The sequence below is a fragment of the Littorina saxatilis genome, linkage group LG12 (assembly GCF_037325665.1).
Source record: "Littorina saxatilis isolate snail1 linkage group LG12, US_GU_Lsax_2.0, whole genome shotgun sequence".
NCBI classification, from domain to species: Eukaryota; Metazoa; Mollusca; class Gastropoda; order Littorinimorpha; family Littorinidae; genus Littorina; species Littorina saxatilis.
The window spans coordinates 39808423-39827855 of NC_090256.1; the positions used below are offsets into that span (position 1 = coordinate 39808423).

The 19433-nt window shown below is 40.4% G+C and overlaps 1 protein-coding gene across 3 annotated transcripts; it reads right to left on the reverse strand.

Annotated features, from left to right (window-relative positions):
- Positions 1-3129: 3129 nt before the first annotated feature.
- Positions 3130-19128, reverse strand: LOC138981919 (uncharacterized). 3 transcript variants are annotated; one of them, XM_070355084.1, is made up of 4 exons: positions 18920-19128; positions 16101-16468; positions 14082-14228; positions 3130-9842 (listed from the first exon to the last, which is right to left on the reverse strand). In XM_070355084.1, exons 1-3 carry the CDS (start codon positions 19042-19044, stop codon positions 14182-14184), a joined length of 540 nt encoding a protein of 179 aa, XP_070211185.1. In that variant the 5' UTR covers positions 19045-19128; the 3' UTR covers positions 3130-9842; positions 14082-14181. The 3 variants fall into 3 exon arrangements, with proteins under 3 accessions (XP_070211185.1, XP_070211183.1, XP_070211184.1); XM_070355082.1 differs by lacking the exon at positions 18920-19128 and adding an exon at positions 17315-17555; XM_070355083.1 differs by lacking the exons at positions 3130-9842; positions 18920-19128 and adding exons at positions 9879-12056; positions 17315-17555.
- Positions 19129-19433: the final 305 nt, after the last annotated feature.

Below are 19433 nucleotides of genomic sequence, written 5' to 3' on the forward strand. Positions count from 1 at the left end.
TCATTAACAACCTGGAGTATTACTGGAAAAAAAATTATTACTAAAGAAAATATGTATACTCTCGATACTCTCCATGCACATGATTTTTGTGCAGACGAGAATTTTTGCAATTCAATAAAAGGGCGACCACTTAGTAAAGTCTTGGTTCAATTATGTTCTTTTTATGGGTTAGTTGTTAGCAACAATGTAACCGACAAACTTCAAACTGAATTTTGGTGCTTTCCTCTAACATATATTATATATTTGAAAAACATCAATGTTTACCTGTGTCAAGTTTCTTTTTTGGGAGAGTATACATTCAAGTTGCCATTTAATACATGTTTTAAGGACTGAAAATACATGTCACAAAATGGGAAACGGCCCAGGAGAATAACTTATATGTAAAGCAGCAAATGATAAGCACATGGTTTTACCCCTGAAAGCTCCAAAGATTTGGGAAAATGAATCTCGTTTGCCTTCACATATCAAACTGAACGTCAAGCAGCTCAAAAAAAGTCTCAAGAAAAGTTACGCTTTCAAAATAGCATTTCATTCTGTGTCGCAAAGCATGCTTAACATTTCTACGCTTCTACAAATGAACACAAGCATGCAATAATTCCCTCTCTTTTGAGTCCTGGTACTTGTATGCTTATTAAGAAAGCGGGATGATGTTTCCTTTATTTCAGAATTTCTTTTTTGTCTTGTTTCAGATGGAAAGTGCGGAGAAACCACCATCTCAGATTTCGTGTTTTTCATGTCTGGGAGCCGGTCCACAGTACCAGGAGGGTACCAGAGTCCTCTGACCGTGGTGTTTGTGGACACACCCGAAAAGCCACTCCCCAGAGTGTCAACTTGTGCCCTCAGAATGCAGGTGTCTGCCCCACACGTCAAGAACTGAGGCAGAAGCTGTCCCAGGCTGTTCTTGAAGGGGGTGGATTTTATTTATTGTAAAAACTTTCCTTCAATGGTGCGATTAGTTTCTGCTTGGTAGCCGTAGCTGTTGGTGTTTCTATCTGTACACACCCTGGGGGGGGGGGGGGTGTTAACGTTGAACTTTGAAATCTTAAAATTATTAAGACAAGGTGTGGGTGGTTTTTTTCTCTCCGTAAAATAAGCTTTATTTTAGGTGCCTGTACCGTACATCATTTCTTACTTGCTATTAAATGCAAGAGAGAGACTTTCGAAGATTTGATGTTTGTGTTTCGCATTATTTTTGCTTGGTAGCCGTAGGTGTTGGTGTTTCTTTCTGTACACACCCTGCGAAAAAATGTTTGTTCTGCAATTTTGAAGAGAATTCACAAATGTATTCAAACTGAATTATTTGAGGTCATGCTGCAAAGGAAAAAAAAAACATGACCCTGATTTAACCGGTTTCCTATACTCCTTTACATACCTTGTTTTTGTTTTGATTGTTTTCTTTGCTTTTTGCAGGGGGGGGGGGGGGGGGGGTGTTTAACGTTGAACTTTGAAATCTTAAAATTATTAAGACAAGGTGTGTGTGGGTTTTTTCTCTCAGTAAAATAAGCTTTATTTTGGGTGCCTGTACCGTACATCATTTCTTACTTGCTATTAAATGCAAGAGAGAGACTTTCGAAGATTTGATGTTTGTGTTTTGCATTATTTAAATTGCCGTTGTGTTTCAAGAGTGTGTTCTGTTCTTATTTGTTTTTTTGCACCACTGTTTGTCATTATGTTGCCTGCTTTTCGTGTTCCGTGTAACGCTGTCCATGGAAAACATGTAAAGCATTGTATTTCTCTCGACTATTGATCAAGTAAACTAAGCACTTCACATCATATCAGGTATCAGTTACCTAATGTACAGAATAAATGGTTCAACCCCCCTACTACACGAATAACACGTTGCCAGCAAAATATCAAAAGCACTCGGACTAGCGTTACAGTGTCCCATACAAAACTTGGCAATATACACCATAAACCGGATACAAACAAATCAATTGCACGCTAACAACTTTGTTATACTGTCTCATAATGGTATACAAATTAATAAACTCAAAAGCGTTTGTAACAGTTATGATAATGTGATATTCGTGCCCTGTGTAACGATAGTCTGTTTTTATGTTTTACCAAATTAACCAAAACTGGCGTTGTCTACTGCTTTTCCTTTTATAGTTTTACACTCCTCTGTAGTGAAGGTCACTGCTCACACAAGGGCGGGGATGTAGCTCAGTCCTGTTGGCCGCTGTCAGCGCGAGTTCGTCCCCACGTTCGGCGAGAGATTTATTATTGCTCACAGTCAACTTTGTGTGCAGACTCTCCTCGGTGTCCGAACACCCCCGTGTGTACACGCAAGCACAAGACCAAGTGCGCACGAAAAAGATCCTGTAATCCATGTCAGAGTTCGGTGGGTTATAGAAACACGAAAATACCCAGCATGCTTCCTCCGAACGCGGCGTATGGCTGCCTAAATGGCGGGGTAAAAACGGTCATACACGTAAAAGCCGTGGGAGTTTCAGCCCATGAACGAACAAACGGCTCACACAATTTCAGCTTTCTTGTTTAGTTTATAAATTTCAGCCTCAATTCCTCGTCTCTGTAACCAGTATTAAATAGTGACTGTTTTGCTAACTGTTCAGCTGTCACCTGCCAAGTAGAACCGATGTATTCTTTATGATGTGATAAAATTAAAGTATTCATTCCACTTTGTGATGGATGAACTCGCAACTGCCAAGTATTACCAGTCTTATGATGGGATAAAAATTAAGTATTCATTCCATTTTGTGATAGGTTAACTCTCAACTGCCAAGTAATACCAGTCTAATGATGTGATAAAAATATTCATTCCATTGTGTGATGGGTTAACTCTCACCTGCCAAGTATTACCAGTGTGTCTTGTGATGTGATAAACATAAAGTATGCATTCCATTGTGTGATGATTTTCCTTATTTAAAGTGGATTTTCTGCATGACACTTGTTTGATTAAAATTAATTGTATTTGTGGCAGACAACTTGAGTTATGTTTTGTGTTTTTGTAAAAACAACTTGTTTTTTTTAATATGACTGGAAATGAGACTAGCAGCCATGAATCCATAACTACATTTTGCTGTCCATCATAGACATCTCACTCGCACATGTTCATTGCCTCACCATACAGGAATCAAAATCCATACAAACAATTTGTATTATCCAATATTCAAACTTGTCATACACATTTATTCATACACAAGAATTATGTGTCATACACATTCAAGCAATCAAGATCCAATAAATGTATATAATTGATGTTCTTAAAAAGACTACACACACACCTAAATATATAGGTGATCTTTGAAATGGGACATTTACATGCAAAATTCAGAATGCAAACAGAGCTTTGGCTTGCAAATGTAATAGTCATTAACCAGCACATAATATGAATAATTTTTGAAATTGTTGTGATACTGATTCAATTTTTCACATAAAATCAGAATTTCATTTATTTTAGTTTCCTGATACAAATGATTCGTCTAGCTTACCTTGAATAAACATACCAATACGTCAAAAAGTAGGACATCTGAGCTCAAAGATTAATAGTTTGGTTTGAAAAATCTCTAAATACACATAATTACAAAAACAAAACAAAATTCCGTGATAGAACATGTACTGATCTTGCAACTAAAGTAACAAGAAGGGCAAAGCCCATACGACTCGCATGCTTTACACATTTTTCCTACCAAAATACATGTGACCTTGACCCAAGGTCAAGGTCATCCAAGGTCATGCAACACAGCTGTTAATTCAAGACATAGGAGGTACAATGGTGCTTATTGGCTCTTTCTACCATGAGATATGGTCACTTTTAGTGGTTCACTACCTTATTTTGGTCACATTTCATAAGGGTCAAAGTGACCTTGACCTTGATCATATGTGACCAAATGTGTCTCATGATGAAAGCATAACATGTGCCCCACATAATTTTTAAGTTTGAAACAGTTATCTTCCATAGTTCAGGGTCAAGGTCACTTCAAAATATGTATACAATCCAACTTTGAAGAGCTCCTGTGACCTTGACCTTGAAGCAAGGTAAACCAAACTGGTATCAAAAGATGGGGCTTACTTTGCCCTATATATCATATATAGGTGAGGTATTCAATCTCAAAAACTTCAGAGAAAATGGGAAAAATGTGAAAAATAGCTGTTTTTTAGGCAACATTTATGGCCCCTTTGACCTTGAAGCAAGGTCAAGATGCTATGTATGTTTTTTGGGGCCTTGTCATCATACACCATCTTGCCAAATTTGGTACTGATAGACTGAATAGTGTCCAAGAAATATCCAACGTTAAAGTTTTCCGGACGGACGGACGGACGACTCGGGTGAGTACATAGACTCACTTTTGCTACGCATGTGAGTCAAAAAGGGGACTCGGGTGTGCTGTTAAAATTGTTGGCACATTTTAGTATCTAAAACTCACCTTTGATTTTAGGGGGTGCCTATTCTTTCTTTATTTTGTGTTTAACATTGTTTTCAACCACGAAGGTTATATCGCGACGGGGGGAGATGGGATAGAGCCACTTGTCAATTGTTTCTTGTTCACAAAAGCACTTAATCAAAAATTTGCTCCAGGGGCTTGCAACGTAGTACAATATATTACCTTACTGGGAGAATGCAAGTTTCCAGTACAAAGGACATAACACTTACATACTGCTTGAGTAAAATCTTTACAAAAATTGACTATATTCTATACAAGAAACACTTAACAAGGGTAAAAGGAGAAACAGAATCAGTTAGTCGCCTCTTACGACATGCTGGGGAGCATCGGGTAAATTCTTCCCCCAAACCCGCGGGGGGTACCTATGCGACTGACCACAATGTTTACTTTCATCAGGCACAAAGTTCTTCAGCAGAAGAATGATTAATATTCTAGCAACAAACATGCAATAAATTCATACATGATTATTGATGTTCAAAAAATGCTCTACACTACTTCACCAAACTAAATGGAGAACTGAAAATGTTTAAAACACTTTCTTTCTTTGGTGTTTTCAACCACGAAGGTTATATCGCCACGTGGAAGGGGGGGGGGGGGGGGGGGGGGGGGGAATGGGATAGAGCCACTTGTTAATTGTTTCTTGTTCACAAAAGCACTAATCAAAAAATTGCTCCAGGGGAAAACACTAACCATAAACAATAAACACCACTATGAGGTTTGATAGGTAACTTAAAGGGACCTTGACCTTCATTGAACGTTGCAAAAAGCTTATGTTCTGATGAATATGGGTGAATGAGGCACCATTGAATATAAAAAGAAAAATAACTGATTTGACTCTAGTTAAACTATGGCGCTCATGGCATCATACCAAAGTTTGAACGAGTATCCCTTTCACTGTTCTGTACAGCTGTGAAAACACAGTGAGACATAATAATAATGAACATAAATTAATCACCCCTTCTCGCCAGAGCTCACGGCAATACACAATAGCAAAACAAATCAGAGCATTCACACACCGACACACACAAAGTCGTTAAAGGTTTATTGGCTGCGGCAATAATAGCCGCAAGAATAATCCTTTAGTTCGTTCAAAGTACCCAAGCATGTCCTGTATACAAAAGTAAGGCGATTGAGATTTTATTTTGGTTTTTTTACACAAGCCAGAGAACACCAGTGCTTGTGAGAGCAAAACGTTTGCCCGTAGGGAAGTGAACCTTCCTTATCTTTCGCACCAGAGAGCTGTTCAAAAGGGGTATTGTGCAAGTTGGCTATTAAACCATTGTAATTCGGAAAATGTCTTTAACCTTCGCCGGCACTCGTGGGTCCGTGCGGACCCAGAAGGGTGTTTGATTGCAAATATCTTTTAAACGAGTTGGAATTTTTTAATGAGCTTTTAGAAATGCCTCAGACACCTAACAAGCTATCATCTCCTAAAAGCTCATTAAATTTCAGTGATAATTAATTAATTAATTAATGGTCAAATTTAGACTACACACGGAAGCATTTGTGGGGACGTGCGGACCCATACTTCTCAAAGAAGGAAAAGCGTGTATACCCTTCCGAGGCACTCGTGGGTCCGTGCGGACCCAGAAGGGTGTTTGATTGCAAATGAGACAGTGACAAAAGGTCAGGTGTCATGTCTACTGTCCCGAATGACACACGATTGCTGACATTTCACCATTGCCAAAAGAATAAACAAATAAGAAATAGGTAGAAAATGAATGTGAAAACTGACTTTGATTGTTGATCAGTATTTTCTATACCACTAACAAATAATCTACTTACACATAGCTGTTTGGCAAATGTATGTTGCATGGGACACACTGACATGAAAGTGGAAGATGTTTTTCCCTCTAGAGAAACTACATATCAAGTTACACTTTTTGTGCTCTTCCATTCCAGTTGGCAATCAATTGTTAACGCATGTTATTAGAAAAAATAGAACGAAAACAGATTAGATAGAATGAAAAATGTACTGGTGATGTCATTTGGGACATACTGACATGAAAACGTCACCTTTTGTCATTGTCTCAAATATCTCTTAAACGAGTTGGAATTTTTTAATGAGCTTTTAGAAATGCCTCAGACACCTACAAAGCTTTCATCTCCTAAAAGCTCATTAAATTTCAGTGATAATTAATTAATTAATTAATTAATTAATGGTCAAATTTAGACTACACACGGAAGCATTCGTGGGGACGTGCGGACCCATACTTCTCAAAGAAGGAAAAGCGTGTATACCCTTCCGAGGCACTCGTGGGTCCATGCGGACCCATACTTCTCAAAGAAGGACAATTGTGCAAACCCTTCCGTGGCACTCGTGGGGCCATGCAGACCCATAATATTTTACCAAATACCGTGTGCAGTCTAAATTTGACCATTAATTAATTAATTAATTATCACTGAAATTTAATGAGCTTTTAGGAGATGATAGCTTTTTAGGTGTCTGAGGCATTTCTAAAAGCTCATTAAAAAATTCCAACTCGTTTAAGAGATATTTGCATCAAACACCCTTCTGTGTCCGCACGGACCCACGAGTGCCACGGAAGGATATGCATATTTTTCTTTCTTTGAGAAGCATGGGTCTGCACGGCCCCACGAGTGCCACGGAAGGATATGCACATTTTTCCTTCTTTGAGAAGCATGGGTCTGCACGGCCCCACGAATGCGTCCGTGTGTAGTCGATAACGAGTGCCGGCGAAGGTTAATGGCTGAATAACAATGAGTTCCTTTATACGTTGGATTGGGCAAGCCATATATATATATATATATATATATATATATATATATATATAAATATATCTAGCATCAATAAACCTAAAAATACACTAAGGTCTTTTTCAAAAACAATAGTCTGTTTTAAAAACTTTCAGCAATTTTCAACTTTATAAATCTATACTATAGATACATCAAAAGAAATTTGGTCAGACATGGGATTCAGAAAAAGTGATAATTAAGGAAAAAAAAAGTAGGGTCCAGGGGCAACGCCCCTGGTCGGGGTCTGGGGGCAAAGCCCCCAGAAGCTGAAGGTTTTTAGTATTTTAGACACACAAAAATGGCCCTGAAATGCATATTTCAGCTTAATCATAGCCCCCCCCTCCCTTTCCATGTTTCTCAAATTAATTTTACGCTAAGACTCAAAATAAGGAGGAGAAAGAGAGAGAGAGAGAGAGAGAGAGAGAGAGGCGGGGATGGGGGGGGGGGTGGTGGCGTGTGACGGTGTGGTTTCAATGTTCTTACCTCGTCGGTGCCAAACGACCCCAGTGACTGATTACACGACTGGGTTTTCAGGATAGTCAGGTGCTTGTTGCTTTTCAAGTGGCTTTTGAGGGCAGTCTTTCCATTGGAACCGTAGTTGATAACATTAACATCGTTGCACAAAGTGCACTAAGTTTTTCCCGGCAAGTTGATTTTAGCAAAAGCATCGCCAACTTTCAGTTTCACGTCTTGTGTCTTCTGGCCTTTCTCGTATTTCCAGCTCAATGATACAACTTCATCGAGCCAGTCGAATCTCCAGAGATTTTTCTTGTACTTCTGCTGGTCAATTTCCCGGGATAGAACGGTTTCGTCTCGCTTTAGCTTCCTCATCATTTTGGCAAGTGGCTCGAAGCGATGTAAAAATGGCGCCGAATCATTCTCATACGGTATGCTTTAGCTTATACTGAATCCCCGATAGCTACGTTGAAACGGTGACTGTAGGAGACAAAGACACAGAGCGCGTTCCCATACGGATCGACCAGCAACAGTCTGACCGTTTTAGGAACCAACCGTTCAAGAATAGTATGGAATGGAGCGTCGCGATCAGCGGACCGGCCGAAAAACTTGGGTCTTTACCTACATATACCCCAACATTTTCTCAGCGGATTTGCACGAATCTCAAGAATGATCCCTGGAGCCTAAAAATTTACGGAATTCCGTAATTTTACGGAAGAATCCCATGTCTGTTTGGTGCAATTAAACAGGTAACCTAATGGCAAATCATTGTGTAAAACTTTCTTTACAACTTTCTTTCACAAAGTGTACATATTTTTTTTTTTTTTTTTAGCAATATTGTTTTCGTGGTGCAGTACCTGTGTTTAAAAATAATAAAATACACAGCGGACATAATTTCGCTTTATTTGAATGACTTTCCACTTTACAAAGATTGGTTTAGAATTAGAGCGCAGATTTAAACCAATTTGAAAAAAACAGTTGCTTATACCTTCTACCATGCTTGGTACTTTGAACAAACTTTATGATTGTTTTTGAGGCTTTCATTGTTGCAGCCCAATGCTGCTCAGTGCAAATTAACTTTTTTGAAGGCGAAGTGTCTGCACCCAGACACATCCTTACTCTGAGGTCTCAAAGCAAACCCGCAAATTGAGGCACACCTCCCAACGCCATGCAAGATATTGCAGATTTATTGCACGATTACGTGGCTAGAGCGGATAGGGCAAGTAGCCTAATAAGTTTACAATTTAAAACGAATGCTTCTTTCATTGACAAAAGCAGTAATCATGTGTCAAAACACTGGATCGGCTTTGGAATGCGCTTGTAAATAAAAGTAGACAATGAATTTTCTTGTGATTCCACTGACCAATCTGCTTGTAGTCTGGACAATCAAGCGTACAAAATATGGCAAAATCGTATGGGTTCACAGGTCTGCTATACACTTCAGGTTTGGGGTGTCCACAAGCTAACTTTTTTTTTACTCGAGCATGTTGGCAACGAACTGGAGAACAACATCTGACCATGTTGATCGGTGGGTGGCCCACTCCGAGGGTCAATGCGCTCCGTTAGTTGCACGAGCTGTTCCTCAGAGAGGGGGCAAGCCGTGGCAGGCACATCCTAACGACTGTCTGGCAAAGGATGGTCCTCGATTATCGATTGAAGGCTTCTCCCTTTCCAGAAGTCCTGTACTGCTGTGGATGTGCTGGCTCGTCTCTCCAGCATCCCCCTGAAGAAGAGCTGCAGGGGAGTTCTGTTGCGCTCTGTCCTCAGGGGTTGGTGGTTCTTCTGTTCCACAATCCACTGTAGGGACCGGTTCAGCCTGGGCAGAAAAACATAGTGGAGGGCCCACAAGTGAATGGGATTGTCCATGTTCAGTATCCCCAGACCACCTTCTGCCTGTGGTGTTCCCATTGCAGTAAACAGGTCATGGTAAGGGTTCACCACATCTTTCCAGACGTCGAGCCAGAGACGCTCGATCCTTTGGTTATGGTCACTGCGGCCTTGCATCGCACTGCCTCTCCCTTCTCCCCTGTGTTCATTCATGAGGGCGACGACATCCAGATTCTCGCCACCATGGTCCATGCGGACTCTTGACGGGAGTCCAAAGCGTTGGGTTCCACCCAAAAACAGATCCCGAACGGTCTCTGACCTGTTGTTTCGGTGGCATGGAGGAAGGTAGTGGCCCGGCTAAAGCCATCGATTGCCCCATGAATCACCATTTTCCACCTGCAATATAACAAACAGAGATCCGTTTCCATATGTGATTTCACCACACAAATTCTGATTAAAGAGTTATTGGGAAATAAGTACAGGTAACATGCTCAGTAAATATTAAAAAGTAATGGTCAAAGTGCTTTTTCATGACCGAGAATCAAGACCATTATTTTTAATATATATCATTGAGAAAAGGTGTGTAACCCATTTAATCCACCTTTCTTCAATTTTGCAAAGAAATAAATCAAGAAAAGCAATTGCTTTATATGACTTTTCTTCGTCATGTCCATAAGCCTTAAGGGTCTTGTAGGTCTTAAAAGGAGGATTCCACTAACTGCTGGGACTCTAAAATTTGATAAAAATAAGCAAAATTTTGGTAATGTCTGCTGGTTAATAACACATACAATTCAGTGAAATTTAATAAAAAATAACTGAGAAAACCGCAATGTAAAGCTTTTACAAACTTGACCCCACTGTGACCCCAAAATGTGACAGGGATCAACCAAACTAGGGTCACGTAGGTAGATGATCAAATCCTTCAAGTGTTCAAAGTTTCAAAGCTCAAGCTTCAAAAACACCTGAGATAACATCAATGTTAAGATATTTTGATTCGAACATGACCCCCTGTGACCCCAAAACTTGACGAAGGTCAATCTTCTTCTTCTTCAGCGTTCGACGATGGCTGTGTCTAGATTCTTTCAGGCCTGGGAATGAGTAAAAGTGGTTTGGGCGTACTGACGGGAAAATGTTGCGTTTTTAAGCATTTTTAAGGGCACACGGAGACTCTTTTCTTACACAATTAGAAAAGGACTTCGTCGTATTTACGACGAAAGGCGTATCATTCCCAGGCCTGTTCTTTGGCCCGTGATGTTGACGAAGTGGGCTGTGACGAAGGTCAATCAACCTTATGTCGTCTTCTTCTTCTTATGCGTTCGTGGGCTGAAACTCCCACGTGCACTCGTGTTTTTTGCACGAGTGGAATTTTACGTGTATGACCGTTTTTTACCCCGCCATTTAGGCAGCCATACGCCGCTTTCGGAGGAAGCATGCTGGGTATTTTCTTGTTTCTATAACCCACCGAACTCTGACATGGATTACAGGATCTTTTTCGTGCGCACTTGGTCTTGTGCTTGTGTGTACACACGGGGGTGTTCGGACACCGAGGAGAGTCTGCACACAAAGTTGACTCCGAGAAATAAATCTCCCGCCGAACGTGGGGACGAACTCACGCTGACAGCAGGCAACTGGATACAAATCTAGCGCGCTACCGACTGAGCTACATCCCCGCCCACAATCTTATGTCAAGTTGGTACATTATCAAAACCTAGAAGTGTGCGTACTATTAACCCTTACACCGGTGCAATTCTGTAACACATGTTACATAGCCACTGGTGAATTAACAGAGAGAAACATAACAAAAAACAGTCATATAGGTTTTCGCATCAATGGGAGGTAATCGGAACCGACCAAACAGACTGAGCCAATAGCGCGACATATGTCGTGACAACCAGGTGACAGCATACGTAAAGTAGCGCGACATATGTCGCGACAACCAGCCTAAGGGTTAAAGCTCTAGCTAAAAACACATCTGAGATAACATCAACGTTAAGTTTTTATTAAACGAACATGACCCCGCTGTGACCCCAAAATTTGATGAGGGTCAACGAAACTGCGGTCACTTCGTGAAATCATCAAACCCTAAAAGTGTGCAAAGTTTCAGAGGTCTAGCTGTATAAACTTCTGAGATAACAGCTCAACGTTACATTTTTTGTCCTTGGACAGACAGACAGCCTGCCCACAGCACACATAATTATTTTGATCAAGTATTATTCACTCAGCCAGTCTACCTGCACAAGCATGTGATTAATCCATGGTTGAAGAGTTCTGTGAAAATTGCGCAATTCTGCAAACTCTTTATAGCAGTTAATTTAATTTCGAATAAAATAAAGTACATAGTTGTTCTGCTAAGACGATAAGGCAAATATTTTTGCGTTCTTTTCATGTTTAAGTATCTCGGGAAAAAAAGTTCTATTTATGAAGTGAAATATAATTGACCTACAGATTACTGTCTTTTTATTTGTACAAATGCAAAATGGGAACAACTCTATTTTCTACACAAAATATGAGAGTTACTTGCCTTGAGACCTTGTGTCTGGTACAACGTAGATTTTGATTTAGAAAACAACCAAACTTATGGATCTTATATTGGATTCTGTGTGTTGAAACCTGAAATGAATAGTGTAAATGCAGTTGAGTATGTATGAGCTCTTTCCTCTTTCGAATATTTGAGCATTCAGAACTTTTCAGTCACCAAGCAGTGACCACACAGTGTGGTTTCTCAACCTATGAGCTATCGAGGATTCAGACTGGTTGCTGGGTGGTTATTTGTTAGGACTAGGTAGCTTGGTATTCACCGAAAAGTATTCCCCCCTCTGCTTATTTCTCTGTTAACTTGAAGGGGTGTTTATTGTTAAAAAAAACACCAAGCAACCAAATTTAAATAACCACCCAGTAGAAATGGTAAGGTATAACCAGAATATGTTTTGTATTCCGTGGGGAAATCATCAATGGACCAGTCTTTCATTACATATCCAGAAAATGACAAAATAAAAAGAAAAGAAAAGAAAATACTTGCACACGACTCACCTTCGTTACCCACCTACCCCTTAGAAGACGCCCTTCCTTTTACGATCCCAAACAAGACATTTTCAAGACCCTGTTTCATAGCTGCCAACCCCTGTGAAGCCCAAAGAGTAGCATTTTGGAACTTTCACCAAATGTCAGAGTTGCAATTGGTGTTTATAAGCGTAGCACTCGCATAATCTTAAATTTGAATCGCAAGCCCGCATTTAAAATGCCATCAAAAACGTTTGTAAGATTCTGAGAGCTCTACGACATTACAACCGTCTAAACATAGTTCAATGTCACACGCTTTCCTTCTTTGCCACTACTAAAGCAAACGTATGCAAGATTGTATGTTACACGCTTTAGGAGCATGGCAAGAACGGATTCAAACTCAAAATCGTCACTCCAAAAAAACATAAAATGCACACACGACTTTTATTTCTCCTGCTGTTATCGTTTCTTCTCTTTACAGATTCTTCAACGCTCAGAATACTGAAAACGGCACCCCAGACGACAGTACTGTTTCCATACGCGAATTTAACTTCCCTTGGAAAGTGGTTCGCTCAGGAGGCCTGTTTGTCTGACACTATAAGGACAGAGTTCTGAACATAGATGACAAAGATTCCGGAATGAACAAACATTTTGCGGATGCAGACACAGAAAGACGTCATGAAGAATGAGATGCTTCAAAAGATACAGACTGTGACGATGACTGTGACGTCATTCCCATATAACGAGACGTCATTCACAGTTGTTCGGCCACTTCCGTCAAAAAGTAGATTTAGACAATCAACGTAATCTCGTGTGGAAGAAAACGTCTGTCACACAACCAAGTCGGAATAGCAGGTATTATTACCTATACACGCAAAGTCTGTCGAATTCTTCGGCAAAAATCGTTGAAAATGATTTGCCCGCATCGGTGTGGAACTTGCACCATAATCTTCACCACCCTTACGTTTCCCCGTTTTTATCCTGTCTCCCTCCAGTTTCCACTTCTAACACCGTCACTGTGCACAGCTTACAACTTAACAAGTGCATTGCATATTCTAATCAAATTCACAATTGGCGCATAGAGTCACCGGAAATGCGAATGCTTGCAATAAAATTCACGATTTGCTAAGCAAGTCACGTGGACAATATCGAGTCATAACGGAGTGGTTCCCAGCCATCGGTACTCGACTAGTTATGCAATGTTCATTGTTGATTGTCAAGCAATAAGTGAACATTTTGCACGCTTGTCATTTTTTTTTTTTTTAGCGTAGCAGCTCAGGGCTTAGAGTAGCAGCGTAGCAATTCCTGCAAAATCGGAGCATGCTGCGCCAAAATCGTAGCAATTGGCAGGTATGCTGTTCTCTAAGATATTCTGCTCATAACCTCTGTAAGTTTACCCCCATTATAAGACCTTATTATCTCAGGGTTATGTAGGTCTTAAAAGAAAGATTCCAGCGTCATAAAATAAGAGAATTCCTTATCACCCTTATGCCACCTGTATCAATCCACTCAAATTCCATGTTCAAACTGGCACAACCCCCAACATCCTCCCCACCACCGGACACACTCAACATTCACCAAATTTTTAAAAAGGATTTTTTTGTGCCCAGTGTATGTATTTGTAGCTGTACTCACGATATCAACTTGTGGTATCCGTCTAGATGCCAGAGAGCGTTTGGTCCTGATACTTGGTACAGACGACGTCTCGTGGGCCTCAACGCCAAAGCTCTGACAGCTACTCCACCAGGATCAACCCGCGGGATGGCTCCCCGTACTCTGTGCCTTTGTGGAGCGTGTAAGAATACAACTTATTACACTAACGTGACATACCACTCATGTCATAACAATACCATTCACTCTACATTGCATGTGTAAAGAGGTCTTGTCTGACAAGGACCTGATTTTTCACTGCCTCCAATACCGAAACAAGCGTCCTTCTTTGAACACTCGGAAGAATTTTAAGAACGTAAACACCACACCAGTGACATTTCCTTGCTTTGACATAAAAGATTACACGAGGCATTCGGAGAGATCCAGGTTCAATTTTTAAGCTTCTTCAATCTGGGCGCTTCGACAAAGGGACATTTACAGCAATGAACATGCAACAGTATGTACAGGGTCCCCACTGGTTTTTAGAAACAAAATTCCATGACTTTCCCATGAGCCTCAATAACATTTTCCATGACTAGATCCACAGGTCGCCATTTCCGAACACGCAAACTTTTTACATCTTGTCACTGCCAGTTTTGACACTGGCTTGCTTTGCACTGAATTTGAGTCAGTTTCTACGCAGTGTCTCTTTGACAAGCAAGTCAAGCATTTGCTACGCAGTCAGATTATCGGTAATGTTTGCTGGTCCTGTCATTTCACTAAACTGGACCAGCCACTGTTTGTATCCATCTGCACTTTCGTAAATTCCGTTTCATAACCGTCACTAACACTGTGACTTGACGAACTGTCATTTTTTTTCACCGCGATACACAGTTCATTGCGAAGATCTTCCTTGGTAATTCGTTCCAATTCCGCATACTTTTTTGTTGTCAAGAAACAACTCGAAAGAAAGCTGGCGTGCTAAAGGTTATTTTTTTTTCTTTCTTATTTATGTTAAATTCCATGACTTGAATTGAAATTCCATGACTTGAATTGAAATTCCATGACTTTCCAGGTCTGGAAAATTAAAAATCAAATTCCATGACTTTCCATGACCTGTACGAACCCTGTATGTAGGATAAACAGAATACTACATGGCTTCCTGTTTGATACCAGTTTTACACTAGTGTTTTGAAATATTGTTCGCAGTTTAATATTTAAAAGCACAACTTGAGTAAAACTGGTATTTCATAGGAAACCATATAGTATTCTCTATGTGGACAACAATGTCACAGGCTTACCCACTAAAGTTCTTTAGGAGCTTCTGACATATTTGCCTTAAAAACAACATGCAAAATAACTTGTGGAATCCAAAAGCACCATGTCGCATTAGTGGCCCAATTAGAGCTGCAGACTATTACGCTTTCGATGTAGCATGCTACTTGTAAAACAGAAAATGCTACTTCGTTATACAGACACTCTACAATGTTCATTTGTTCCTGCTGCTGTTTTCTTGTCTGAACACAGTTATTGCAACATTTGTGTCTTGACATATAAACATGTAGGTGCAGTGGATTATAAGATGATGCAATACTTAAAGATAAACACCATTTGCTACACTATAAATTCAAGATTGCTACACATGAAGCTTCATAGGGGCTGACAGCTCTGCATCATACACCAGCACATAAATCTTACTGACTGAGTTGATGTGTATTTACACATTGCACACCTCCCACATTGAAGTAAACAATTGAATATCTTCAGTTAATCGAAGTACACTTAAAGATGAAGTTCTCTCCATAGGAATACTGTGCATCACCCTTGCATGTAAGTGAACTCAAAGTACTATGTGAACAGAACAGAACCAATTCTGGTCTGTTTGCAACCGCATGAACGCAGGAAAGAGATCATTGTCAGATTGAATTACAATTAACATTGACACGCTTCCATTTGAAACTTTTCAGTTGTCATTGTGGATTGACGCCCCGGGCCCCAGATCCTGCGTTTAACTTTATCCTCGACGAACAAAAACAACAGGCACCAATTGGGTTGCCGCCTCACCTGTGATTGTGTTGACCAGGTTGGCAACCGAGCCAGACAGGGTAGAATTGCTGGTACCGGTTGTCATCGATCCCGATGTTGAGGCGATGGCCTCACGATCACCCGAAACAGCTTCTTGCAGACGTTGGTTGTCTTTCTGGAGCGAGACAATGGCCACTTGGCAGGTCTCTTGCCGCTCCCCCAGCCTGCGTAGTTCTGCCAATACCGCGGCCAAAGCAGTGGCGCTTTCTTCCCCTCCTGCTGTGGCTGACTCAAACCCACCGGGTTGTCGCTGCGAGGCTGTCTGGTTGCTGGCCCTCGGCCGACCTGCAGCGGCTCGGGTCACTTCGGCTACCCGCCTTGACGCTGCCCTCCTGGGAGGCATATTCCTGTGCATAAAAAACAGGATATGTGAACACAGCCTTATTTGTCAGATTACTGAGAATTACACATAAGCCTTGAACTTGTCTGCTGCTCCTTGCAGGAGTTAACAACTCCTTCACTGTTCAGCCTGTAAAAGGTGTTTAATATCCCATACTTCTGAAGTTGTCACCAGATTTTGGGAGTCTGAAATACAAACCAAAGAAATTGATTAAAATCTGGCCCAAAGTACTTCAAACCAATTGTGTTTTCTGTGTCAAACTCAAATCCTGGCACCCAGTACCCCCACCAAACGAGTTTGGAATCTCTGAGGCTCAATACATTTATGACAAACAGAACACCAACAGGAAATTACATCATGGTTCTCTGAACTGTCACACACCAACATAATACCTGGCTAACAAATCCACATACTAACTAATGTTGGAATCTCTGAGGCCCTATAGCTTAATTTGACAAAAAGAACAACAGCGAACCATGTTTTCTGATTCTCTGAAAAATCAGCCCCACCATGAAATATTACCTAGCCCACGGTACATGTACTTTAACCAAAATAGTGTTTGTAATCTGTGAGGCACCAGCCAACACAAGTGACAACAGTACCTCCACATGAAATATTACCTAGCCCACAGTACCACAATCAAAATAAATTTGGAATCTCCTAGGCAAAATAACAGGTGATTGACAAAACAGTACTTCCACAGGAACCAATATTTCCTGATTCACTGAAATGACAAACACCCGAGGTAATTGACATACAGTACCTCCACAGGAACAAATATTCTGATTCTCTGAATTGACAAACGCTCACATGAAAAGGCATCGTAACACCAACATGTTCATCAGAATCTCACCTGAAAATTATTTCCAAGTACTCTGGAAAAACACTGATCCATACTATCCACCAACACAGAAACATACTGTTGAAACATGTCACGATATCTTGATTTGACAGAACACTCAACAATCGTGTTGATCGAAGAACCATTCCGGATCCACCTTGAACTGGTTTTTAGACAAGGGACATCATCCACAACGAGCCTGTCATAAACTCGAGTTACTTCCCATCTACCGATCTGGTTGACCCCATTTAGAGCCGTCGATTATGCCACCCACCCGCATCAAACAAGAAAGAAAATGTAAACAATTTGAAGATTCCCTGTTCCTATACCCGTGCTTTGTAAGCTGATCAGTCAAAACGCACAATGCAACCTGACCCGGCTACAACATTATTTAATCACACAAAAACCGACTGTGTTTATCGCCTGACGAAGGGACTTGTACAACCTGGCCTGTCCTGACGTTGCTTGATCTTCTTGATCTTGATATGTTACGCCAACAGGTCCCAAGCTTGGGAATATACGTTTGCTAGATGCACACCATCACCCAGGAAATGACGCTGCAAATTCAGGTAACGTAAACTGTTTTCCAGCGGAAAACATAAAATCATGGTCCCAAAATACAACTCTAGGGGAGTCCACAGTGCCCTGCCGAAGCAACGCATTGACCTCCATAGCTGCGGCGTTGTATGATGGATCGAAACACACACACAGACAGACAGACAGACACACACACACACATACACCACGACCCTCGTCTCAATTCCCCCCTCTACGTTAAAATATTTAGTCAAAACTTGACTAAATATAAAAACGGTATTACTTAACTTTAAAATCAGAATCTGTGACTGTGAAACATTGGTCCATTTCTCAGTTGTTTTTCAACAGTTTAAAATTCCTTTTTGAAGCTTTACTATTAATATTCAGCACAGAAGAGTTACCTGAAGTACTGTCCCCTGTCCTTTCAGACGAGCTTGTATCATTAAGGACCCAGTAAGCTTGTTGGAAGCAGTAATTGGTTCCACCAACGCATCCAACTCTTGATCAGATATCCTGGAATACACCATGCGTTGTACAGTTTACAAGTAGCATTCCATTTTCCCTGAAAATTGCCAAACACTTTTATTACTTGCGTTGTATCGATAAACGAAGCACAAGTAAGAAACAATAATAAAAGCAAAGAAAATAGCAACACGATATGCAAACATCTAACAAAGCCGAGCAAGCAGAATGACAGGTTTAATGAAAAACAAAGAGGTACCGATTCGGAAACAAGATCGCGATTCTTTCCTTCGCTGCACGACGCAAATCTTCTGTGACCTTTGACCAAACGTAGCTTCCACATTCGATCACCGTGCTCAGCTTAATATTTACAACAGAAAGCCGAGGGGGGTGGAATACCGAGATGAACCTACAGAAATGTGCATCCTCAAACCTGACATATTCATCCCAACATTTAATGAACTCCAAAACACAGAAAGTTGCTTTTAGTTTTACACGCCATCTTTGATTGCCACTGCCAGTGGTTATCAAACCGGGACCCGGTACCCGTGTTTCAAAGATCACGCATTGTTTCTTCCATTAAGTCACAAATGAACAAGCAAACAAAACGTTGCTTACCTTCTTAAAACTTCTTCTGGCTCATTACCAGACTGCAACAAATTGACGTCGCAATGGCGGGTCTGATCCAGTGGCGTCACCGGAAGTAGTATCTCCACGAGATTGTCGCTTTGCATGTCGTACATTTTCCGATTCAAGTTCTAATTTATTTCAGCCGCATTTATTAAATGCAGCTGCATTTAAAAATAAATACAGCTGTATTTAAAAATAATTACACCTGTATCTAAAAATAATTACAGGTGTATTTATTTTTAAATACAGCTGTATTTACTATTAAATACAGGTGTAATTATTTTTAAATACAGCTGTATTTATTTTTAAATGCAGCTGTATTTAAAAATAATTACACCTGTATTTAATAATAAATACAGCTGTATATATTTTTAAATACAGGTGTAATTATTTTTAAATACAGCTGTATTTATGATTAAATACAGCTGTATTTATCATTAAATACAGCTGTATTTATTTTAAATTACAGCTGTAATAGTTATGAGCCAAACGGCTTTCCATA